Source organism: Plecotus auritus, assembly GCF_963455305.1.
Source record: "Plecotus auritus genome assembly, chromosome: X".
Classification (NCBI taxonomy): domain Eukaryota; kingdom Metazoa; phylum Chordata; class Mammalia; order Chiroptera; family Vespertilionidae; genus Plecotus; species Plecotus auritus.
Window position 1 is genome coordinate 89,645,776 of NC_137784.1, and position 27,510 is coordinate 89,673,285.

Here is a 27,510-nt window from a genome sequence, read left to right on the forward strand (position 1 = left end):
TCTCTTTAAAACAATTTCTTCTTACAGGCTCCCTTTGGTATATAACCAGCCAGGGCAAAGTATAAATATGACTTAAAATGAGATTTTATGTTGGAAACAGAAAACATTAGAACCAGATAGAGGGGGCAATGATTTTAATAACAGTGGTAGGAGAAAGGAGTCTTGAGAAATCACCTCTCCTGTACTTGACTAATTGTAATGTATCTGTGGTACATATTCAAGCTAATGTATAATTTTACATTTCATCATAAATTAAATTTACCATAAATTTCACATTTTAAATGGTTCAAATGGATGGGTTCAATGCATTACAGATGTAAGCTTCAGGCCTAACGCCTCTATTTTATATGCAATGCTTGGTAATGGAGGTAATTGCGTTGCTGCAGCTTCCTAAAAAACCCCGCCAGCCATAGAGTTCTGGCTTCTTGAGAACCATAGGTGGAAGAGCCCATTCTAATGAGTGATTTTAGAAAGGCACTTTTTTTATCTCATAGTCTCTCAACAGACTCGAAGTAAAACTATCGCTCATATGTACATGTCTTGGCAAAACATGATAGAAAAATAAGGAATCCCAAACTTCTGTATCATTAAGATTTGTGGTACCCAAGCAATGAATCAAACACAATTCTGAAGATAGGGTGCGAGGTTTCATTATTATTTTATTAACCGACACTTTTGAAAAAAATAAATCTGTTAATTCCCCACCTCTTTAATGTGAGTGTCCCAGCAGCTCTTACACGTAAATGACTTCCGACAGTGGCTGACAATCACTTAAGTAGTCTTTGGCCCCACCCCCCATAGGGCAACACAAACCCAATTCCAGCCGCACTTTGGCTGCTCTGGCCAACTTCCGCCTCCCCCACTGAACACGCAGTTCACGTGATGTCATTACGTCACATCCGATCCTTGTGATTCTGGCCTGGGAACCCTCGCGATGAAGTGCGTGTTTGTTACAGTGGGGACCACCAGCTTTGATGACCTCATTGCCTGTGTATTGGCGCACGACTGTATGCAAGTGAGTGGGGTTGCAGGAGGGCGGCAAGCGGGTGCGCCTCGCTGAGCTCTCCACTCGCCGCCGCCTCCGCCCTCGGTAACCTAGCGTGACAGCCGAGCTAGGAAGAACCCTCCTGAGCGGGACACCAGGTGTCACCGTCCCTTTGCTGACTCCTCCCCGCGTCAGATTCCTCTGCCTCAGTTCGCTTTCCTGCAGCCTTCCCGGGCCACTCCTCCCTGTCTTTTCTCAGGCTCCTCCTTTCCTGGGCTTTTCTCCTCAGAATCTCCGCCTCCGCCTCTGTTTTCTGGCTTGGTCCCTCCTTCCTGTGGCTCCGCCTGTAGGGTTTAGACCCGCCTCGCCGCCCTCTCCTCCCGCGAGCTGTGGGCGGTGCCGCCGATTTGGGCCCCTGGGCACGCTTCGCCAGACCCAATTCGGACCTGAATCTACCTGGCTGAACTCAGCTCAGCCTGTTCTGCTCGCCCCTCTAGTCCTGCCTCCGCCGCGTTCCGGCAGCCCCGTGCCTTTGGGGCAGCCCCGCGGTCGGTTGGCAGTCTGAGGTGGCGCGGCGTCTCTGTTTGCGCAGTCGGACCTGGGAGCTCTTAGTTGTCTCCGGCAGAGTTTTCAGCGCCTTTTTCAAAATCTTTGCCTGGTCTCAGATTTCTTGTGGGGCCACTTCTTTCAGGACTCCATGACCTGGGTTGCGTAGATCCTTTAGGGCTAGTGAGGTACCTTGTCAGGACCCGGGACTGGGGAAATGGGTCATTTTGGAAAACGAACAGAAATCGTCTCCATTTAGACTATTTGGCAGCCCGTCCTCAGATCTGAACACCGACTTTAGGGTTTGTTGTTGTTACTACTTTCTTTACAGTAACCTGTTTAAAAGGCCCGTTTTTTTCTGTTTTGCCTCTTTTCAGATCATCAAGAGCCTTGGTTACAACCGACTCGTCCTACAAATAGGCAGAGGAAAGGTTGTACCTGAACCATTCAGTACTGAGTCATTTACTCTGGATGTTTATAGGTACAAGGATTCATTGAAAGAAGACCTTGAGGAAGCAGATCTTGTTATAAGTCACGCAGGTAAAGTGCCTTAGAATCTTAACGGGGTTTGGTTTTTTAAGAACAGAAACTTGAATCTTTTGGAGATAAAATCATTAGAGTAACTGATTTGTAACCCTTTTGAATAAAAGACCTATTTGAACATTACAATTGAGAATATTGGACAGAACTTATTATTTCTGGGTGGTAAAAGGATGGGAAATGAATTACCATAGCCCAACTTTACAGTAAGAAACTTTAAACACGGGCAAAATAATTGACCCAATGATGTGTGTAAAGAGTTGTCAGTTGAGGTATTTGGGCTTAGATCTGCAGTAGTGTTAAGCCATCTAATTGGTTGGATTAGTCATGGAGAAATTGACTTTGAAAGATGTTTTATATTTTTATTAAATGTGAATGTGAAATAAATTAAGTAAAAATATTCTATAACAGCTACATATTGTGTATCATTGCCTGCTCTTCAGCGAACCATCCTGATCTAGTTACACTGCCCATACCTTCAGAAGAACTGTTTTGGGAGAGCATTGCAATTATGACTGCTGGATAACTGAGGGAGGAAGAAGTTTTGTGGTTCTTAAAAAGCCTTCTTTGGAGAGAGAAAAGTCTTTGGAAGTAGATAGCACTAACAAATTGGTGATTAGAAATGGATAATAGCAAACAGCTTTTGGTATTGTTATACGTATTATGTGTGTATAACTGGTTGAATCCTCCCAAACAATCCTATGAACTAAGTACTATTAGTATCTCCATTTTACAAATGAAGAAATGGAGACACAGAGGTCAAGTAACTTTTCCAATAAGTAAGTGGTAGACAGATAACGGTCTGATGCTGGAGTCTGTGTTTTTATTACTACCCTAGCATTATTTACCCATAAAGGATTTGTCTATTCATTTATCAGTCTCCTCTCTGCCATAGAAAATATCAAATGATTTTAGATTTTAAAGTTGAGTTGACCCAAATATTGTATATATGCACATTTGTGGAGGTTTACCCTTGACTGTTTTTTGGGATCTAACCTCACAGGCAGACTCATTAGGAGTGGTCAGAGTTTTTCTTTATTGGTGCCTGTCACTATTGAGGGCTTGCTTTTTCTACTTTTTTAATAGATGTGCAGAACACTTTCATGTACAGTATGTTGAACCTGAATTTTATTTGGATTCGAAACCCATGCCCAGGGCATCCTACTAGAGGGCAAGTGGCAAAGCACTTAATTTATTGGCAGTGTTAAAAAATGTATTTTTCAAGTTAGGTTTATAACATTAAAGAGCAACTGATAACTATACTTTTGGTATTTTGAATGTATAATTAAAAGTCCTGGTTTGTAGTTCTGCCAACTAAGGTTTTCATCTTTAGAGTTTTAGCACAAAACTTGGTGGAACACTTTAACTTTTTAAAACATTTTATTAAATTTAAATAATTGGGGTGAAATTGGTTAATAGGATCATATAGGTTTCAAGTGTACAATTCTATGGTACATGATCTGTACATTGTATTGTGGACCCACCAAACAAAGTCAAATCTTCTATCACCATAAATTTGGCACGCATTACCCTTTACTACCACCATCCCCTTCCCTCTGGTAACTACCATACTGTTGTATGTGTCATAAGTTTCAGTTTTATATCCCACGTATGAGTGTAATCATATGGTTCTTAGCTTTTTCTGACTAACTTATTTTGCTTAGCATAATATTCTTAAGGTTCATCTGTGTTGTCACCAGTGGCAGTGTTCTCTTTTCTTATGGTGGAATAGTATTCCATGGTATATATCTACCACATTTCCTTTATCTAATCCTCTATCAAAGGACACTTTAGTTGTCTACATGTCTTGGCCACTGTGAATAATGCTGCAGTGCATATAGAGGTGCATATATCTTTGCAAATAAATGTTTTCAAGTTTTTTGGGTAAACATCCAGAAGAGGGATTGCTGAGTATATGGTAGTTAAGCTCCTAAGTTTTTGAGTAACCTCCATACTGTTTTCCATAGTGGCTATCTTAGTTTACATTCCCACCAGCAGTGAATGAGGGTTCCTTTTTCTTCACAATCTCTCTAACATTTGTTGTTACTGTGGTGTTGATAATGGCCACTCTAATAGGTGTGGGGTGGTATCTCATTGTAGTTTTGATTTGCATTTCCTTAATAGCTAGTGAGGTGAGCATCTTTTCATATATTTGTTGGCTTAACTTTTTTTAAAACCTGTATTAACAAATTTGATGTATGTTTGTAGGTGCAGGAAGCTGTTTGGAGACTCTGGAAAAAAGAAAGCCTCTTGTAGTGGTTATAAATGAAAAATTGATGAACAATCATCAGCTGGAATTGGCAAAACAGCTACACAAAGACGGGCATCTCTTTTACTGTACCTGCAGGTATACTACAGACTCATTATTTGACTTCTTGCCTTAATTTCCTCCCTATCTATTCTTACCCAGCTACCTACCCCATCTGTCTCTTCAACCTCTTACGTTCTCCCACTTACCAAACATTCTTTGATTTTTCTCACCTGTCAAGTCCTCTCATTTGTTTGTCTTCCACTCCAACTATGATCTGTGCCTATATCATTGCATGTAAATATCTGAGCATGTGTGTGCATGTAATGTATGTTCATCTGGGTGCTCAAATCTCTGAAAATATAATTTTTGAGTTAATTATTTAGATCTTCATTATTCAAAGAAGGCATTTACTTATTTATTTTTTTAACATTTTTAATATATTATTGATTTCAGAGAGGAAGTGAGAGGGAGAGAGAGATAGAAACATCAATGATGAGAGAGAATCATTGATCAGCTGCCTCCTGCACGCCCCACACTGGGGATCCAGCCCGTAGCCCGGGCATATGCCCTGACCAGGAATTGAACTGTGTTCTCCTGGTTCATAGGTTGATGCTCAACCACTGAGACACTGGCTGGACCATTTGCTTATTTTTAATTCAGGTTTTGCATTCAGTAAATCCACTGGAATCTCTGAAGTTTTCTCATTCATTAATTCAACTACACCTAATAAATGGCAGGCATTGTTTTAGGTACTGTGGATACAGTGGTAAACATGAGATAAAGTCCCATGGTACTAATGTTCTAATGGCGGGGGTTAGTAAACAGTTCATAATAAGCCATCAATAAAATTTTACATAGTGAAATGTGTTATGAAGAAAATAAGTCAGGGTGGAGTGATAGGTTGGGCGAAGACTAATTAGATAAAATGGTTAGGGAAGGCATGATGGTATTTGACATTTAAGCTAAGACTGGAATGAAAAGGAAGAAAGAGCCAGTCATGTGAAGCTCTACAGCAGTGGTTCCCAACATGGGCAAACGCCCCATAGGGGGGCAATTTGATTTTAAGGGGGGCAATTAAAGAATGAGTTATTAACAGTGAATTTTTTGCATTTCTTATGGTTGTAGGAGCCTCATATATAGTATATAAATATATATTGTGACATATTTATGCATTTCAGTTCTCTATTATGTTTTGAAACTTTGTTATTTTTTCATATCACTTCATATTATTATTTTAAACAATTTCTTAGTGATTTCTTCCTCAGTACTTCAACTGTCCTTTCATTCTTTTATTTTTCTCTTTCATGGATGCCATGTTCTTTGGAAACTTGTTTAGACCAAGTTAATGGCCTTTTAGGCTTCCTCCATGTGAATAGGAGATCACTTTTTGAATAATAAGAATTATATGTCACAGGGGAGGGGGGCATCAGGATTTTAGAGATGTTTAGGTGGGGCATGGCCAAAAATAGGTTGGGAACCACTGCTCTAGAGGCAGAAGGAACAGCAATTGCAAAGGCCCTAAGCTTGGAATAAGCTTTGAGTTTGGTATCTTTGAGGAAGAGAGGGATGGTTAGTGTGGCAATATAGTAAGCAAGGGAGAATGTAGTATAAGATGATGTTGGGCAGAGAAGCTCATGTAAGAGTTCTGATTTTATTCTATGTTTAGTGAGAAGTCATTGGAGTATTTTAAGCAGGGGAATTACATTATGGTAAGGAGTATTATTTTCTAGAAGTACCTTAGAATTCAACAGGAACTGATCAACATCACAGTAGAAGGAAGAAGAAAATTGCTGCTTGTTTTCTATTAATTCTTCTTGAGACACTAGAAGCTTGCCAAAGGGTCAGGTCAGTAATTTCCAATTGTTTGACTTGAAGAGCTATTCTAATTTGATATTTTAAAAAGCAAAGACCTCATAGAAGTATTGCAAAATACATACAGGGATGGGCAAAAGTAGGTTTATAGTTTTAATACAAATCCTGTCTAATGAAAGAGTAATATGCAAATTAACCATCACTCCGCTACACCCACCAGCCACGCCCACCAGCCACACCCACCAGACAGTCAGAAGCGAGTATGCAAATTAACCCAACCAAGATTGCTGCGGCCACGGAGAGAGCAGGAGGGAGACTTGGGTTTCCCCGCGATGGAGGAAGCCAAGCTATCCGCACACCCTGGCCAGCCCAGGCCTGCACTCCAGGCTACAAAGTTTCAATTATAGAAGATAAATAAATCCCAACAAAAATGGCGGCAGCCACAGAGCTGGAGAGAGCAGGAGGCTAGGGTTGCCCCCGGCAATGGAGGAAGCCAAGCTTCTGAAGCCCTGGCCTGCCTTGGCCTCCACTTAAGGCTACAAAGTTTCAATTATAGAAGATAAATAAATCCCAACAGAAATGGCTGCTGCCACGGAGCGAGCAGAAGGCTTGGCTCTGCTCCAGGCTACAAAGTTTCAATTGTAGAAGATAAATAAATCCCAGATCCCAGGGCCTCCGCTTGGGTCGCCAGGGGGCGTGGCCAGCCTGCAAACCACCACAGTCCCCATGCCCAGGCCGCCCCATGCCCCAAGGGAGGGAACCCCCACCCTGATCAGGGACACCCTTCAGGGTAAACCAGCTGGCCCCCACCCATGCACCAGGCCTCTATCCTATCTAATAAAAGAGTAATATGCAGATTGACCGTCACTCCAACACACAAGATGGCTGCCCCCATGTGGTCAAAGATCCTGCCTCCATGTGGACACAAGATGGCCACCACAAGATGGCCAGCAGGGGAGGGCAGTTGGGAGGGACCAGGTCTGCAAGGGAGGGCAGTTGTGGGCGATCAGGCCAGCAGGGGAGGGCAGTTGGGAGGGGCCAGGCCTGCAAGGGAGGTAAGTTGGGGGCGATCAAGCCTGCAGGGGAGGGCAGTTAGTGGTGACCAGGCCGCAGAGGTGGGAAGTGGGGGCAACTGGGCCTGCAGGGAAGGGCAGTTGAGGGGGACCCAGGCCTGCAAGGGAGAGCAGTTAGGGGCAAACAGGCTGGCAGGGGTGCAGTTAGGCATCAATCAGGCTGGCAGGGGAGTAGTTAGGGGGTGATCAGGCTGGCAGGCAGAAGCAGTTAGGGGCAATCAGGAAGACAGGCAGGCGAGCATTTGGGAGCCAGCAGTCCTGGATTGTGAGAGGGATGTCCGACTGCCCATTTAGGCCTGATCCCACTGGGGTCCCAGATTGGATAGGGTGCAGGCTGGGCTGAGGGACACCCCCCCCCCCCGTGCACGAATTTCGTGCACCGGGCCTCTAGTAAATAATGTAATAATGCAAGAATAAACTGCTTCACAAACTCACAACTATAAACCTACTTTTGCTCATCCTGTATTTTTATATTATAATAAGTTGAATTTGAAAATAAAAAATAAACTTTAGAAGAAACATGTTAGAACATAGTAACCTTTTCTTTTAAGCTTTACTGAATCTGTCTCCTAGGCATTCAGTAAACACTTGTTCATTAAATATTTACTGTGCACCTACTATGTGCCTACATTATTCTAGGTACTAAGCATACTTCATTAAACAAAACAAGCATTCCTCCTCATTGAGAAGAGACAGATTCATTGATTGTTTCAGGAGTATTTGTTGATGTCATAATCCCTATAATGATGGAAGAGAGGGAATATCAGGCTGGCTTTGTAATATAGAAGCCATTCTTAAAGGTATTGTAAGTCAGGGGGAATTTAGATAATCAAAATTATGTAGACCTCAGATAATGGACATATCCTTAGGTAGTTGAGAGTAATAAACTCTAATCTTCCAGTTTTATGAAAGTCAATTTTTCCAGACACTTTTGATGAGTATTTTCATTTAAAATGTTAAATCAGCTTTGAATTTGTGTCAGTACATTTAAAAAAGGAAAACATTAATTTCATAAAGGATGTCCTGTCCTGACTCTCTTTTCAGGCTGAAAAGGAAGCTGTACGAATCTCTTAACAATTTATTAAAGTTTTAAAAGTCTTTTTTTTCTTATATTAATTTCAACAAAGTCATACACATGAATGCCATAAGAATCAGTAATTGGTTGTACTTTCATCTTAGGTATATTATTTATTTGCCCCAAGTTTAGGCTAGGTGGTTGTATGTTCTAATTTAAGTGGCAGGTTTAATTAAATTCCTGAAGTAATAGTTTTATGTTGTGGTTTGGAATCTTATTTCCAACAAGCATGGCGATTGTACATTGTTTAATTTACATCAGATTTATTATACTAAATTACTGGCAAAAAGTTATTCCACCATCTCCATGCATGGTCTAGTAGTTTCCCAAGCTTATTGTTCTTGTCTGGCAGCTGTTACTTTTAATTTCATTTATTCTGTTTTCATAAATTAATTTTGTTTCAATTTATATCTGCCCAGTCCTGAGAAGTGTTCCAAAGCCATGTGACTACATCCTTCATGAAATAACATTTCTGAAATATTTCAGTTGACATAAGATACAGTATCTTTTTGAATTGATGTTGATATGTAGCTCTTTGTATTGCTTTAATCTTAGTTTGTATACCTATAATATTAAAATACATTAAAATTACATGTATAGTTTGAGAAGCTTCACAGTATTCTTGGAAGTTAGGTTCATTCATCAAATGGGCAGCAGGTGAATGCTGAAATTTTCTCCCATATTACCTAATACTTTTCTTCTTTTGTTTTAGCACGCTTCCTGGGCTGTTACAGTCAATGGACTTATCAACACTGAAATGTTTTCCTCCTGGCCAGCCAGAAAAATTTTCTGCATTTTTGGATAAAGTTGTTGGATTACAAAAATAAACATTAAACTCTCAACACTTTAAAAACATCCCCCCAAATCCAACCAATGGAATATGGTTAAATCAAATTAAATACATAAGATATATTTGCAGAGTAATATAAATTAATAAACTTCCTACATCTAAAGAATGTTAGAAAATTTTATGGTGTGAATATTAGCATTTGGGTTCAAATAGTAATTGCAGTTTAGTAGATTTATTAGATTTTCCCCTGATCTTTATTTTTTAAGTATTAGAAGTATATAGTGAGCATTTACAGGTTTCATCCTAGAATCCCAAGTGGAATTGGAATCATGAAAAAAAATGAATAAAATTTGAAACTCTGACAACAATATCAAATGTAGTTTGATTTTTCTTAGAGTAAGAAAGTAAAAAGTAACAAACCTGTAAAAAAATTCTGAGAATCAACATATTAGATTTATAACTCAAGGAATCAAATTCTAAAAAAACAAAAATGATGGATTATGTTCTGTGAAATAAAAAGCTTAATAATTACTTAAAAATTATAAACTATCAAGTCAGTTGATCCATTGTGCTTGGAGAAACTACTTTTATCCTGAATATTAAAGTGGAGTGGATGTGTTCACTTTTTCCCCCTAAAATATAGTGACAGTAATCTTGCCTAATGTCAGAACTTGACTGGTTTGAGAAGAGTAAACCAAAAGGACAAGCCAATAGGATTTGCTGTGTTGTTCTCTTTTAAGAAACCTCTCTTACAGTGATATTATAACATTTACTGTAACATAATTTTACTTATAAAATTAGTTTTACAAATGAATAAATGTTCTGATGTGTATGGGCTAAATATATGGTTTTACAATTCACATAACTCATACAGGGTGGGGCAAAAGTAGTTTTACAGTTGTGAGTATGAGAAAGTTTATTTTTACATATTGTATTTTTTTCATACAAACAACTGTAAACCAACTTTTGCCTCACCCTATATTATGAAATTATGATGAGCATAAGTGGTCTCAAGACCTGTAAAATAAATTAGGTTATCCTTAAATATTCATGGTTTTCTGGCAGAAAGTTTAAAGTTCATCCATGAAAATAGAGCATTCACTGTAATGACCTGCTTTCCATTAAATTATCCCAAAATGTTGAATATTCTAAATATTTTACTTGGGATACACTGTATTTCTGTACATTTATTTTCCTGATTGTGTTTTACTTGGGCTAATAATAAATTCTTACTAATGGTAGAAGGTGGTGGCTGAGAAGTACTCTGAGTAGCAGGAGGAAGCCAAGTTGGACTAAAATTTTGCTGAGAATATTCTAAAAAGTGAGTAATCCACACAGTTGAAAATTCACAGCACCATAATCAAAATTGTATTTTTATACTAAAGTTGTAGAAAAGGCCTTATTTTAATTCATGGAGAGAATTTGACTTTTCTGGGCTCTTTTCTAAATGTGTTTTTCTAATTTTAGAAAAACTATGACTTTATGTTGATCACTCACCTTTAGTTATTTTATTATATCAAGGACTAATCATAGAGAATCAGAAACAAATGAAAGGGTGTACTCAAACTGCAGACAAGTAAAGAGCAATATAGAACCCCAAATCCTCTGTTTGCTTCTTTCTCACTAGACTACAAAACCCAGATTCCATTATTTCATTTAGCAAAGGCTTAACCAATGGTTTCAATTGTGTGTAGTGACATCTCTTGATTATACCTTTATGAAATGTGGGGTTTAAAAATTAAAGGATATCTTGGAATCATTTTGATTTGGTAGGAATCTTCAAGATCATATAGTTCATTCCCATCATTTCTCAGATGAGGAAGAAGGCCAGAGGTTAGGACTTGTCTGAAATAACAGCCTTTGACAAAGATGCCCCTAAGAAGCAGCTCCTTACTCCCAGTCCTGAGCTCTTTTTCTATCATACCATAACATATATTGTAAGCTTTTTGTTTCTTTTTATTCGTTTGCCTAGCATTTACTTTAGCTACTTTAATCTCTTCCAAGGAAAGTTTTATATATTTCCAGGAGTTGTTTAATTAGTTTATTTTACTAGGAATTTCACACTTAATTGGGTTTTCCTTTGGTTTATGACAGCCTTCATTCAGACATAGAAACCTGTGATTACTGAGTTTTTGGAATCTAGCAATATGCTATGGTGTAGAATTAATGCTTGATTAAATGAATGAAGACTTTAAAACAGATTTGTAGGTTTTTGGAATTGGAAGAGTATTACATGACAGGGCTTCAGGTTCTTGATGTTAGTAAGTGGAATGCAGTTTTTTGAGCAGTTTTCTGTTGGAGTTATTTAGATTTCCAGGATAAAGGAAGCAAAAGGGAAAGTTTAGTATTTTGAGAAATTCACATTGTGGATAGGTTCAGAAGTGGACAACAGAAAGTTGATGTTGGAATAGATGAAAAATGTGAGGAAGGAATGACTGGGAAGTAAGGATACTTAGATTACTGTATGCTTATAATTTGGGAGGAAAGGAAATAAGAGCAAGAAGGATTTGGAGTATAATTGATGAACTTGATGTGGAATTCTAGAACATTTAAAAGTAGTCATGTAGCCGAGGCCTGTTTGGCTCAGTGGATAGAGCGTCGGCCTGGGGACTGAGGGTCCTGGGTTCGATTCCGGTCAAGGGCGTGTACCTTGGTTGCGGGTGCATCCCCAGTGGGGGGTGTGCGGGAGGCGGCTGGTCGATGTTTCTCTCTCATCGATGTTTCTGGCTCTCTGTCCCTCTCCCTTCCTCTCTGTGAGAAATCAATAGAATATATTTTTTAAAAAAAGTAGTCATGTAAAAGTACTGTCAGTTGTCTGATTTTAGATACCTTAGAGGACTACTTTGTGTACTTGTGAAGGCAAATAATCTAGGCACAAAGGACAATATAAAAAGTTTGTATTGCTTATTTGATAGTTTGAGAAAGTTTTCTAAGACTAAAAATCAGAAATAACTAGTAGTAATGTAAATATTTCCTTGGCTCTTTATTATGGTATAAGCACTTAATCCCTCTGATTTGTTCAAAATAAAAATTTCAGAGATGACCAAAAATCTGCATACAGTCTGAGAAATGAGATGTATAGAAAGATTATTTGAAATTGATTTTTGGAAAAGATTTGGGAATTGGTGGGCCAGATAGCTATGGGCTAATCAATTTTCTGCTCTACAATTAGTATACATTTTTATGGGGGAGTAGAGAATGATAAGTTAACACCTGTTGCATGCTTAGTATGTGTCAGGTACTATTTAAAGCACTTTGTTGTGTGAACTTGCTTAATCTCTATGAAGTAGGTACTGTTACTGTCCCATTTGCAAATGAGGAAACTGAGCCCAGAGCATAATGTGAAAAAGTACTTTTATGCTACTTCAGTATCCAAACGATGATCTGGGAATTGTAATTGGAACACTGAATTCCAGTGTATTTCCATCATGTTTCTGAACAGGAAGACAAAATATTTGAAATCGGGAATATTCCAAGAAATTTAAATTGTGTGATAGCTACAGGTATATAACCTATTTCAGTTTTTGCATTGCTATTTAAAAACATACTGATTTCTACTCGTAAAATCTACGTGGAGAAAATCCCAGTAGGTTTACTTGGTTGCAAGTTATGTACTAGCTCTTTTTTTCTCTTTAAATCATTGTGTTTTAGATTCTATTTTTGGACCTCTTCTCTTTATTTTTTATTTTTTAAAGTATTTTTATTGATTTCAGAGAGGAAGGGAGAAGGAAAGAGAGACGGAAACATCAGTGATGAGAGAGAATCATTGATGAGCTGCCTCCCGCACACCCCCTACTGGGGATCGAGCCTGCAATCCGGGCATGTGCCCTTGACAGGAATCAAAGCTGGGACCCTTCAGTTCGCAGGCTGATGCTCTATCCACTGAGCCAAACCATCTGAGGCTGGTCCTCTTCTCTCTATGTATTTTTCTTGGTATTGTCATTACACCGAGGGCTTCTACTGTTGACTCCCCTATCAATGTCCCCAACTCTGATTTCAACTCCTGAGTGCTATTTTCCAGTTACTTGTCATGTCTGTCAATTCTCTAAGTACCTTAAATGTGCTTCAAACTAAAATCATATTTCTCCTATTCATTTTTCTGAAATCCTTATCTCTATTAATGGTGTCACTATTTAGTCCTCCAGGCTTTAACTCATTTCCAACCTTTTTTTTTTATATAATTGACCACCAGGTACTCTCAGCTGTACTTCCTAAATATGTCAAGCCCATTTAGTCAATTAGTCTTTTAAGATAAATGCATAAGAATCTACATTTGTTATCAAAGGACACAATTCTTGCTTTAGAGAAACTCTTACAGTTTAGTTGAGGAGGAGCTCATTCTTTGAGTTCTTTGCCTGAAACACAGTAGGCTTTCCATAAATGATAAATGTGCCTCTGTAACATTGTACTGTTTTATCTTGTTTAGGATTAGGTATTGGTTCCCAGAAACACTATCATCTTGCACACATTAATTTCATACTGTCCTTTGAATACAAAATATCTGGTTTGCTCATTGAGAAAGATGTTACCATCATGTTGTATGGTGGAATTTGTAGGATCAAGCTTTTATAAGAATGGCATCTAAAATAGCAGTGCTGAACTTAACGTAATATCCTAGTGTTATTTAAGGGTCTTTCAAATAATGGGACCTATTGGGAATTTTTAGTAAAATATAATGATGCTAAAAATTAGAGATTTAGTAAAAGCAGTAGTTATAATGTTTTCCTGTGAAAGATTACATGGAGAAAGGTCTAGGATAACCACCAAACACAGTTTAATTCCTTGTTAAATGGTTAATTCTTACATGAATATTCTAACACAATCTTAATATTGTATATTCTTTTAATTCTATAATCTTTGTATGTGGCTAGACCAAAGGTGGGCAAATCAATCTAGCTAGCTTCAAAAAGGAATGTAGCAATATGCTTCTTGACTTTTATATTCTTGAAAAATATTTTGAGGCGCTTTTATACCATTACATATTTCTCTTGGCATTTCACTTCTAAATCTTTACTGGCTTTGTGAATGTTGACATTCTTGCTACAATTATTTATGTTGATTTGTACTCTAACATTTTATTTTGATGGCTACAGTCCTGCTCTCTAAGATTCTTCGGGTCATGGAACCCTTCAAAATATTTAAAACTTGATTTTCTCTCTACTCATACATACACACATTTTCCTGTGAATTTCAGGGAGTTTACAGATACTTTGAGGCCCCAGGTTAAAAATCCCTAGACTGAGGACACTGCAATTATTCATAACTACTAGACTTTTTAAAAATTAAACCCTCTAGTTAAATACATTTAAGTTTAGTAATTCCTAATTTTTCTAACCAATTATAAACTTTGCTCAAGGTTAAAACATATCAAACAACACATTTTGAAACTAACCTTAATACTCTTACACTGCTAATTCAGTATTTATTACCCATAATGTTTTATGCAGCACTGTTTCTAATTGATAAAAGGAACTAAATGGAATGTTTTCATTCATAGTGATTATTTTAGGATATACTACATTAGGCTCTTTGTTAACGCAATATATAGTTATGAGTTACTCATTTACTGTCAGATGTGCTTCTAAAGTATTTGCTGAACTGATAGTTACTTTTGGAAAGATGTCTGTGAGAGGCCATATATATTTTTTACTGTTCATTTTCACTTTTGAATAGGATATGTTGGTTGTTTCTCCACTAATAGTGTGAAGTGGATGGATAATACACTCCCCAAATTTAGGAGAGAAGAAGATTCCTAAATCCTCATCCTAAGTATTCTGCATCTTAGTTTTCCATTTTGTGAATTCATAAAAGTAACTTTTCTCATAGATGCTTTCTGAGATAAAGCCATTTGTTGTGGCATGTTTGAAAATAAAAAATATCATTGGAATAATATATTTTCTCTTGGTTAGAGTTTCTGTTTTAAGAAGTAGGAATAGGCCTAGAAATATTACCCTGGAATTCAAAGTACATAGATCTAAATGTTAGAGAAAGCAAAGTCATCATTGGATTTCATATTTATTTTCATATTCAGTCACTAGCTGGGGCTATAGTTAGAGAATTAAAGTTTATTTAGAGTTTTCAGTGAATGCATATTTCCAATGCATCAAAACAGAAAAGAATGTTCTGGTCTTTATTCTCCCTTCCCTCAATCGCTTCCTTGCTTCCTTGTGTGTCTGTAGACTGATTAGATATTGCAGGTATCTTAAATCAAGAAACAACCAAAACCAACCATCAGTATTTCTGTGCCAATATGATACATTTTAAAACAAAGTGCTATTTTTCTTTTTTTCTAATCTATATTAGAGTGTTTCAGGTCGAAGAAGGGAAGAGATGGAATTGAAAGCAAGTGGCTCTTGGTAATGTTTCTTCAGTTTTGCATATCTGAACAAGGATCACTGCTCTGGGAAATTCTTTTTCTTATCTTTGTCTCCTTCCTAAAACTTGAGGAGGTTGAATAGGGTCCCTGTGGCCTAATTTTGTTTTAGAACCATTATGTTCCCTTCCTTCATAAATTCTACTTTGCTAATTCTGTTTAAATGTCTACCATGAAAAGAACTGACAGGTTCTAGTTTCAGGGTGCTGTTAAGAAATGTTGTTTTAAAAGTTTTCCATTATGTTTTTAAAGAATGAAAAACCTTAAAAAGTGGTTCTATAGAGTTGGGGAGCTATTTCCCCCAATTGGCCTCCAATTATTTGGTGCTAAAAATAATTGAAATAAATGGTTTTTAGTATTAAGTTTTCTTAATACTAATTGTCTTTTTAGCAGGTTCTGTCAACAGTTGTTTTATGTATATGTATTATCTTTTTCTTTTCTACTTTTAGATATAATTGACATATAGCATTGTATAAGTTTAAGGTGTACAACATAATTGTTTGATATGTGTATATACTGCAAAATGATTACCACAATAAGTTCAGTTAATGTCCATCACTACACAGTTACAAATATTTTTATCTAAAAATCTAAGTTTGTATTTTTCATTTAATAAGGTAAGATTTATTATTCATTTCTGTATGGGTTAATCAACACTACAATTTGCCAGGATAATAGGTTAATCCCCCTAAAAGTTATTTTTATGGTTAATGTTGATCACATATTTGACCAAATGAATGGAGGGCAAAAAGTTATTCACCATTGAATCACAGAATCACAGTTCCTTAGACCTTAAAGAGAACTTAGATATTAGCATCCACAGAGATTAAAGTGGTGTAACCAAGTTCATAATGTTTTCATGGTACCATATTGCCTCTCAGACTCTAAAATAACTCTGAAGTATCATGTTACATATACATTTACAACTACATATGTTGCAGATAATATATGCTTAAAAAATTCAGACATATACCTTATTTAATTGGTTGAAACGTGGAGTGTTATTTTAGAATTAAAATATTAGAATTATCTTACATAAGAATTCTCTATACATATAATTCCAATATAAGATTAGGAATATATTAGAATATAATTATCTTAGAATTATTAACATTATATTCATTTGTTGTACTACAGTGAATTTCTCCATTTGATCAGTGAAAGAAGAAATAGAATTTTAGCAGTTAAAATGACAAATCACATTTTCAAGTTAATCACAATATAAAAAGTAGTAATTATAAAGTTAAAGCACATCAGTTTTCTGACGCATCAAATAAATACTTATTTTTAGTTATTTTTGTTTTCTTCAATTTGTTTTATTTTAATCGGTATCTAGAGTACAGTGCCTAAAAAGTCTTTAAGGCAATCATTTTTCTTCCTGCTATTTTCCAGTGTTAACAACTTTAGGTATAGTCACAGAAAAATTTCTAGAGCAAATTTCTCAAACTTTGAAACAATTTAAAAGTAATAGCTATAGTGCATACAACACCTTAATTGAAATGGATTAAGTTAACCTGCTTAACTTTGACTTGGCCTTTCCCAAACCTTTTTTTGCAACTCAAAAATAGGATTATAGTATGCAGTGTTCCTGAAATTTTGGCCTTGAAACTCCTTTAACAACACTTAGTAATAACTTGTGGAACACATTGTTCTAAAGCACTGCTATTCAAAGTGTGGTCCTGGACCAGCAGCATCAGCAACACTTGAGAACTTGATATTCTTAAGACCCAATCTAGCTCTGAGACAAGCTCTGAGTGTGGGGCAATCTGTGTTTTATCAAGCCCTTTATTTGAGAACCACTGCTTTAGAGGTTTACAGGATTAGTGTAGTTAGCTGTTGAAGAATAGCCAAGGGATTTCAGGTGCAAAAGATATTTCAAAGGACAGTATTAAATAAATTCCTATTGTACTAATTTGGGGAACATAATCTGTACTTAACCACCTCTGAGCCTTTGTTCATATCTTTTCTTTGGTATACAATTCCTCTTTATAATAATGGTGCAACAATGTATAGTTGTAATCCTAGTACTGTTACTGAATGGATGGGAAAACTTGAACAAGTCATAATTATTTGAAACCCGATTTTTTCATCTATAAGAGATTCCTTGTAGCTGTAAAATTTTACTTGTTTTTCAGTTTATTTTGCTATTCAGTTTCTTGCTCACATACTGAATAACTTTTAAATTTAATTTTTATTAATTCTTAAGCTAATACATATAAATAATATAAAATATTAATGAGTTCTACGAGGCTTATAAGAAACAGCAGTTTTATGTGCCACTCCTCTCCATCTCTGATCCTACTTCCTATATATGACCATCTATATATTGATGATATTTACATTAAAAAAACACAAAAAGGTAGTTTTATCAGTTCCTGTGAGATGTTTTCAGTGTTGACATTATTACAATTACTTAAGTATAATATTGATCACGTCCGAACCATGTTCATTGATTACATTTCCTTTTCTATAAAACTTTTACCCTTTTTGTATACTTCTTTTCATTTGCTCAGTTTTCTATAGAAACATCCTCAAATTCTCCAACAGAGGTATATATCCTAGTATGTTTAAATACATTAGGTCAGTGGTCGGCAACTCATTAGTCAACAGAGCCAAATATCAACAGTACAACGATTGAAATTTCTTTTCAGAGCCAAATTTTTTAAACTTAAACTTCTTCTAACGCCACTTCTTCAAAATAGACTTGCCCAGGCCGTGGTATTTTGTGGAAGAGCCACACTCAAGGGGCCAAAGAGCCACATGTGGCTCGCGAGCCGCAGTTTGCTGACCACTGCATTAGGTCATCTATAACTTCTATTATTTATAAAAGCTTTTTGAAATATTTGTGCTGGTGTTCTTTGTCCTTTTACCTGAACTGGTTGTTCTCTATTTTGTCTTCCTAAATGTTTGTCCTCAGAGTTCCCCTTCATCCTTAGAGTGGAAATTCCTTTGCTTCTCTCTTATATTGAATCTTCTGTTTCCAGGATACTGTGCCTTCCTACCTTATTCTGTGGCTTAAACTTTTTATTTTGGTTTCGAATATTTCTCCAGTAGCTTTCTGAGAAAGTAAATTATTTTAATATTTCATTTTTGAAAACTCCAACATCTGATTGATAGTGTGATACAGAATTCAAGGTTGGAAATGCTTTCCCCTCAAATATTGAACTATATTGTTTTCTAGCTTCTAGTTCTATTGAGAAGTTTATTGCTATGCATATGTGTGATCTTTTGTACATGACCCCTTTTTTCTCTCTGAAAGATTTTAAAATCTTTTCTTTATCCCCTGACTTTATGTGCGTTGCTGATCATCATTTTTTGTTTTCATTGTTGTGGCTACTTTATGGAACCTTTTAATCTAAATAAAGATAATCATATCCTGCAGTGCTATAATTTTCATGATACCATCATCATCACCATCATCATTTCTTCCCCTCTACTTTCTTCATCTCTTTTTGAGCTTCCTGTTGGTTAGGTGTTGGCTTTCCTGGATTGACCTTCTAATTTGCTTGCTTTTTCTCTCCAATCTTGTCTGTTCTGTGAGCTCCTCAACTCTAAATTCTATTCCTTCTACTGCTTTTTGTTTTATTCGGTTTTAAAATTTAAATACAGCAAAATTAGCATTTTTTTCTTGTACAACTCTGTAAGTTTCAACAAATGCATACTCATGTAACCACTACCACAATACTTCGGATACCCCAATACATCCTTTGTGCTATCCCTTTGTAGTGAACCCTTCTCTGCCACCCCAACTACTGGCAGCAACTGCTCTGTTTTCTCTTCCTATAGTTTTGCCTTTCCAGTATGACATATACAGTCATACTGCATGTAGCCTTTAAATCTGTCTTCTGTCACATAACACAGTGCATTTGAGATTCATACATGTTCTGTGTCTATCAATGCTTCATTTTTTTTATTGCTGGGGAATATTCTATTATATGGCTATGCCACAGTTTGTCCATTCACCAGTTGAAGGATGTTTGGATTGTTTACAGTTTTGGGTGAATTACGATTATGAAAAAAGCTGCTATATACATTTATGTACAGGTTTTTGTATGAACTGTTTTCATTTCTCTTGGAGAGATACCAAAAGAATGGGATTGTTGGGTCATAATGGTAACTCTATGTTTAACTGTTTAACTTTATAAGAAACTGCTAAACTATATTTCCAGAGTGGCTTTACTATTTTATATTCCCACCAACAACATATGAGAGTTCCAGTTGCTCTGCATCCTTGTCAACACTTGGTATTGTCTGCTAAAAAAATTATTTTAGTTATTCTAAGATGTATGTAGTGGTATTTCATTAAAGATATACAGATGGCCAATAGGCACATGAAAAAGATGCTCAACATTATTTTCCATCAGGGATATCCAAACAAAACCACGCGATGACCTACCACATCACACCCACCAGTATTGCTGTAATCAAGAGATGGAATATTGACAGGATATGGAAAAATGGGAACCCTTGTACACTACTGATGAGAATGTAAAATGGTGCTGCTGTTGTGAGAAGCGGTCTGACAGTTCCTCAGTTAAACATCATTTACCATATGATCCAGCAACTACATTCCTGGGTATTACCCAGTAGAATAGAAACATGTCCAAACAAAAACCTGCATGTGAATGAGTGGGGGCAAGTAGGAGGCAGCCGATCCATGATTATCTGTCATCATTGCTGTTTCTATCTCTCCCTTCCTCTCTAAAATCAATAAAAATATATTTTTAAAAATATCTTTAATATTAAATATATTAGTTTCAGGTATACAGCATAGTGGTTGAACATCTTTTTATGTGCTTATTAACCATATCTTTAGTGAAATGTATAATCTTTTGCCCATTTTAAAATTGTATTATTTTCTTACTGTTGACTTTTGAGAGTTCTTTATATATTTTGATTAAAAGTTGTGTTTTTTTTTTGTCAGATAGGTAATGTACAAATATTTTCTCCTAGTCTGGCTTGTATTATCGTTCTGTCATTTGCAGAGCAAAAGATTTTAATTTTGATTCCAATTAATTTTTTTTTCTTATATTACATCTAAGAACTCTGGCTAACTCAAGGCATTGAAGATTTTCTCCTGTGCTTTCTTCAGAAAGTTGAAGTTTTGTTCTACATTTAGGTCTTCGATCTATTTTGAGTTAATTGCTATATAATGTGTGAGGTATAGGTTGAGGATCATTTTTTTCTTTTGCATATGGCTGTCAATTGTTCCAGCACCATTTAATGAAACTACTGTCTTCTCTATTAGACTACTCTTGTACTCTTTGTCAAAAATCAATTTATATTTGTGTGGGTCTCGTGTGCTTTCTCTGTGTTATTTTCCCTTTCCTCTTTCTCTTTTTGTCTTCCTGTCTCTAGTTTTTATTTCCTGTTCTATTTTTGATTCTCTCTCTCTGTCCTCCCAGTTTTCCCTTCCTTTATTCCTCAAAATTAAGTATATAGATTAGTATTACTTGAATTTTTATATACCTTATTTTTCATTTAAATAGCAATAAATATGAAGACTTTGTACTTTTCATAACCCTTAATTTTTTTTTCAGTGAATTTGTGGATTTAAAGAAAGATGGTGATTTCCTCTTCCCAAATCATGTTTCAGAACTTTTACAAAAGGAATAATTTCCTCAATGTTATGGTTTCTTTAAAAAATAAATTAGTGAAGGTAATTTCAAATTGGCACATTAAAAAGGATGTCAAGATTTTATTCTTTTCTCTACCATGCTTTTATTTCATTTTTAAATTATAAAATTGATTATTGATGCTTTCTCTGTAGGCATTATTACTAGATCCACAGTTACAAGAAAAACAGTTTTCAAGACAGCTGAATTTTGCAATTTCTCCAGAGCCTGATTTTGATCTATTTTTTTAACATTTAGAAAAGTAAGAAGGGAATTGGATTTTGTCATTTAAATAAAAACAAGACACTTGACCATGGACTCAAGTAATACAAGTGAGCAGTCCTGTCTTTGAACCTTATAAAGCACAGTCATATTTTACTTTGGTTTTCTCAGAATTCAGAGTAATTTTTAATTTTTCTGGAAAAGTGCCCTAATAATACACTGAAACATGCCTCTCAATGTCCAACACTTTAAATGTACTCTTTAAAAGTTTGTGGCTAAATTATTCCTTTCATGCTGCTTCAATTAAAATTATTTTTATTTTTAAGAAACACTTTTTTGCATATTCTCTTTTTGTTAAAGCTATACAATAGTTTGCAGACATTGGTCAATAAATGTATCACTGTTTCCTAGCATAGCTAGTGGAATTAGTTTCTATGATCATATCATAGGGTTATTATTATCTAGGAGAACTGAATGAGATTACTTAAATCCCATTACCTGAAATATCTAGATAACTGCTTTGGCACTTTACTTTGCTTGAATTGTGACCTCTGTACCTATATATTAAGGGTGCCACCATTCTTTGCTTTTTTAAAAAGATATTCTTAATACAAAATCTTACTACTAGGTTCAGATTTTCCCCCTTTCATTTCCATATAACTATAGGAGCAGGTAACGTGGGCAGAGGTTTTACAGCAATGTAATGTGGGCCAGGCTACATCATATACACCTGGGTGTTATTGCAGTTCCTTGGCAGCCTCGTGGAACAGTTGCATTGAGTTAAGCTGCAAACTCAGCTTCCCTTTGGTCCCCAAACTCAGCTGCTTGTGCATACCTCTCAACCTTGGGCTGATTGGGTTAATTCCACTCTTCCCCAGCAGAGTAGCTCTGCAAGTACCCTTCTCCCTCCAATGTCTTTCTCAAGTCTAGTTCTCTATTCCTAGGAGTTCTTCCTCTTCTTTTCACAGGATCTCGACTAGTCCTGGGGAAGCCAGCTCTTTGCTTCTGCTCCTGAGAAGTGCCAAGATTCCGCAACGCTGACTCCAACTGCCTTCTCATGCCTAGACTTTGGGCTGCTTTCCGGATACCTGCATAAGCAAGTCCTTGTCACTACTACCCATTCCTACCTGCACCTTCTTCTAGCTACACTTGTGTTCCTTTCTTCCATTCCCTATCTCCACCTTCCATGCACAATGCATAAAGGATGGAAAAAGTACTGCGGCCAGAAGTCTCTGAGTGAGGCAACAATGGATGAATATTTAGGCAGCTTAGGGCTGTTTCGAAAGCTGACTGCCAAGGATGCCTCTTGCCTCTTTCGGGCTATTTCGGAGCAGGTAAAAGGAAAGCAAATATATCTTCCCTATACTTAGATTTCAGAGTTTGTGATGTGGCATGGTACTGTAGCTAGAAGACCTGTAGCCCACAAAAACAAAAATCTCCTTTTTTCTTTCCTAGTAAAAATATCTAGGTCTGTCTGCTACTTATTAGCTTGGTGCATACCTTAGCTGATTAGTCCAAATATACTGTTGTGCCTTTGCTATCTTTTCTGTTTTCTAAATACTACTTTGGAATGTATGAGGTAAAATAATGGGGTTAAAGAAAAAAATGAAATTTATCTTGATCCTTTATAAGCAGCCCCTGCTTCCTCTAAATTTTATGCCTAAGGAAAAATATTCAAACTGTGCCCATAAAGAGTAGAAAAGGGGGAGCTTAACAGAATCATTTCTCCCCAGTTTCACTAAAGGTGACAAAAACAGATGTTAGTAATATCAGGACTTAATTTCCCACATACGTTCTGAGTAAGGGGGACTTTAAGTGTCCAGTTCCTAGTCTTAATTTAGAAGCTTCTATTTCAAATGATTGCTGACAGTAAGCTGGTTTTTCTCTTTTTAGTTGTTTTGCAGCCAAGTCCATCATTTGGAAATCAGGAAGGCCTGTGTCTCATATATGAGAGAAAATCAACAAACTTTTGAGTCTGTAAGTAGAATACATACCCAGGGGAGAGTTGTCATTTGAGTATGTAGCAGCTGGGAAATGAATTTTGAGCACCTATATATGAAAATTATATGTAATCCCAGCAGCAAATATTCAATTTTCTGCTAGCTTCACCCTAGCTAGCACATTCTGGACCTCCTCCAGAATTAGATTGTTTTGTACTCTAAAAACTAAGAAAAAACCCCAATCTGTATTCTTCCCATTACTTTCTTACTCCCACACACCAAAAAAACCTTCAAACCCTAAAAAGTTGTACTTTGACTTCTGTTTTATATTATCTATACCACTGTTTTCTTGAACAGTTAATCATAGTTCACAAAAGTTATGCCTATGTTAATATTTTTAAATGTATATATTTTAAAATATGTACAAATGGGAACACCCTTCGTTCTCTTGCTTAATTTAGTGCACAATGCTTGAAGAATCTTATAAAACTTAATTGTAAGGAAACAAATTAGTTCTAAACATTCATCTTTTCCTGTGTCAAACTGTGGTAATTGGAGATCTGTCACTAATGATTGACTTTAAAACAATTTTTAGAAGGCATCTTTCTATACATTGAAGTACTTGAATTCTTGTTAACAAATAAGAGATTTTTATCAAGGTCTTACATTAAGTGTGCCCTTTCATTAGTCCATTAAATTTTTATCATACCTCTAGCCCTTCCAGTACTATTTTTCTTCTTCTTTTATATTACGGATATTTGCCTGCTGTTTGAAGTTTACTCTTAATTTTCTCAACAGGTTTCATTGAATTTTAAAAATATGTGAAGGCTTTTTTTACTTTAAAGCTTATTACCTTAAAGTTAATTACAGTCTTTACAACACCTGGGAAAAGGATTGTTCATTAATTACTTTAATGTAAGACCATGGTGTAAAGCAGTGCATCTCAAGTATTTTTGTGCATACAAATCACCTGGAGACGTTGTTAAAATACAATTCTGATTTAGTAGGTCTGAGCTGGGGCCCAAGATTTTTGCATTGTTAACAAAACTCCCAAGTGATGCTTGCTATTGTTTGTGGGCCACATTTTGAGTAACAAAAATATGTGTGTAAATTTTTAAAACTATGTGGACGAGTCTCATAATAATTACGCTGTGTGAAAGAAGCCAGACTCCCCAAAAATGTACACACTGTATGATTTCCTTTATATAAAACTAAAGAAATGCAAACCAACCTGTTGTGATTAAAGCAGGTCAGTGATTGCTTGTGTGTCAGTGGAGTTAGAGAGGGGCACAAGGAAACTTATGGGGAGGATGGATATATTCACCATCATGATTATCATGGTTTCATGGGTGCATACATATGTCAAAACTTATTTGTGCTATTTAAATATGTGCAGTTTATTGTATGTCAATTATTTCTCAATAAAGCTGTTTAAAAGGATTGAGAAAAATTCAAAATTGATTCTTAAAATTCTAGTTATATTTAATACTAGGTATGTATGTATGGAATGAGATTGATATTCTCTGAGTTTAATGTAATTTTATTTTTATTGAGGTGTATTTTACATTCAATAAAAATCACCATTTTAAGTTGAGCAATTTTTAGTTTTGGCAATACAGTCATGCAGCTGCCACTGCAATCAAGAGAGAGAACATTTGCCCCCAAAAGTTTCCTTGTGCCCTGGGCTTTTTTAAAACTAATAAAATTCCCTTTAAACTTCCTCAAAATTTTAACTTTGTAAATGCATGTCTCCTGTAAAATTTAAAATATTGGGCTTACAATTATTGGGCTTGCTTGATTTATGAAAATTGTCAAGTTGACATTTCAAAAGAAACTCATAGACATAGCAGTTGAGGAAATGCACTGGTGTATGGATAAGCCAGGACCAATTCCTAACATACTTTTATAGTACAGCTTTTCTCCACCCATAGCTTTTGTGCAAATCTTCTTGAGGTGCTGTGCAAAGTAGTAATTTAGTACCATAATTATTGAGCTGAACAAAAATCCATTGGAGGATAATATTGCAGAATATGATCAGACTTTAGTAATGCTATGTATTTGGTTAAGTCAAGTTTGTTTTATTTTTGAAGTATGTGGAGGGATCTTTTGAGAAATACCTGGAACGGTTGGGAGATCCCAAGGTAAGATAAAATATGGGGGTTTAATCTTTTCAGAGTATTTGGAATAAGAACCTAAATAATCATTCAGTTTGTTGCTTTAGCTAGAGCCAATCTATTTAGTTTCTTAAGTAGCCAGCTGTGTTGAATCAAATAGTTCTTGCAAAAGTTTAGACTAGAGGCTGGCAGCTGACCTATTCTGTGTTGAATATTGAGAATTGTGTGTTTAACAATTTTATCATCCATAGATGAGTGAAAGGATACACGCTGCTTGGGAACTGGACAAACCTAAGCCATTATCATTTTAATGGGGGGTGGTAATGAATGTTACTAGGAGGTTATTAAACAATTCTTCCGATTTGTAGTTATCTTTAAGTGGAAGTAAGATCCATAAACACATATTTAATTAAAAGTTTATGTGATTAAATTAATTCCATAGTTCTGGGCTTAAAACACATGTACTAATACCCTGCTAACTTCTTATTTTTACACTAATTACATTTTTATTGTGCCTTTTAAATCGCCCATATTAACTGTCTTTGTTACTTAATAACTAAGGTCTTTGGGTCCTTTTTTTCCACAATAAGTTTATGTTAATTAGTAACTATCACAGTATCCCAAGTCTCAAAGCAAGTTGTATTGTGTTCTACAAATTCTTCATCTAAAAAAAAAATTATAAACTTGCAAAAACTTGTACTTTCTAGCTACTCAATGTTTATAAAAACTATTTATATTTAGGAAAGTGCTGGACAGCTGGAAATAAGAGCTCTTTCTCTAATTTATAAGTAAGTGGAATCTCCTTTTTTAAAAGGGTGTGTGTGCGCGCGCACCGGGTTTCTATTAAACTCCCTTTAGTATTGGGAAAATTTTAGATTTGATGCATTGATATGTAGAAGGAAGAGGTCTAAGCAAAGTTCACTAGTGTAATTTTAGGTGGAGAATCTCTAGCATTTGTTTCAGTTTGAATGGAAGAATAAAAGACTTTAAGAACTGCTGTTATTGTTCCTGTGGCTAATTAGAATGCTTAACTTAGAATTTTGTTTAACTTTGTGCCTCTTTTGCATGCATCCTCAATAAGGTTGTATTGCTTCCATGAGGGTAGAAATTGGTTCGAGGACAAAAAATTTAGATACTGTGGGTATTAAAATTTCATAGGAAAATTAAGAAAAGTCTAAAGTGTCTCTTTAGGGAGGTGATCATGGAAATTTTGAGAAACACTGCTTTAATGCTTTCGAAGTTTTGTTTTGAAACTGCAAAAGTGGCATATCTGAAAGCTGTAGGGTTGTTTTTTTTTAATTTTTTACACTATTACAGATGTCCCCATTCCTCCCCCCTCTTTGCCCACCTCCACCCAACCCTGGCCCGCCCTTCTTTCTGGCCAACACCACACTATTGTCGGTGTCTATGGGTTATGCATATATGTTCTGTGGCTAATCCTTAGGGTTTTAAAAAAGCTATATACTATAGGTTAGAGCAGCCGTTGGCAAACTACGGCCCGCAGGCCGGATCCGGCTGTTCTATCCGGTTCTCTTGCTCTCCCCTCCACTCCTTTACTTTGAATTTATATTAGTTCACACAAACACAACATCCATGCTTTTGTTCCGGCCCTCCAGCCCAGTTTAAGAACCCATTGTGGCCCTCAAGTCAAAAAGTTTGCCCACCCCTGGGTTAGAGGCTTGTGGGAATCTTGTTCATTTGAGAAGTTTGCTCTGTATAAGACTCCTTCACAATTCTGAGGATGGTGAGGTGGCATATACCTGGGTAGAGTCAGAACCCTCTTGTTATGGGGACTTGTTCAATTTAGTGTTTTTGTGGTCTGCTCTTTTCTCACTAAATCCAGCAAGAGGTAGTATAGCAGAGTCATTGGGCAGGTGGCTTTTAAATCGGGCCAGCTCTTAAATTGGTCTGCCATCTGCTTCTGTATGGTCCTAGAGCTGAGAATGCTTTTTAAAGTTTTAAATGGTTAAAAAATCAAAAGAAGGATAATGTTTTATGGCATGTGAAAATTATATGAAATTCAATTTTTAGTGTCTATAAAGTTTTATTGGAACACAGTCATGTGCATTTGTTTATCATTGTCTATGGTTGCTTTTATACTGCAAAATGAAAGCTGAATAAAACATAGGGCTTGCAAAAACTGAAATGTTTATTTTATCTGGTCTTTTATCAAG

The 27,510-nt window shown here is 36.1% G+C and overlaps 1 protein-coding gene across 1 annotated transcript in view; it reads left to right on the plus strand.

Annotated features, from left to right (window-relative positions):
* The first annotated feature begins 904 nt into the window (after positions 1 to 904).
* ALG13 (ALG13 UDP-N-acetylglucosaminyltransferase subunit) overlaps positions 905 to 27,510 on the plus strand; it is an 89,266-nt gene continuing 62,660 nt past the window's right edge. Inside the window, 8 exon segments of the mRNA XM_080652836.1 lie at positions 905 to 1,015; positions 1,909 to 2,071; positions 4,280 to 4,418; positions 22,251 to 22,276; positions 22,279 to 22,616; positions 23,176 to 23,259; positions 25,313 to 25,363; positions 26,078 to 26,124. Coding sequence (XP_080508962.1) covers positions 935 to 1,015; positions 1,909 to 2,071; positions 4,280 to 4,418; positions 22,251 to 22,276; positions 22,279 to 22,616; positions 23,176 to 23,259; positions 25,313 to 25,363; positions 26,078 to 26,124 — 929 coding nt within the window. The 5' untranslated portion in view covers positions 905 to 934.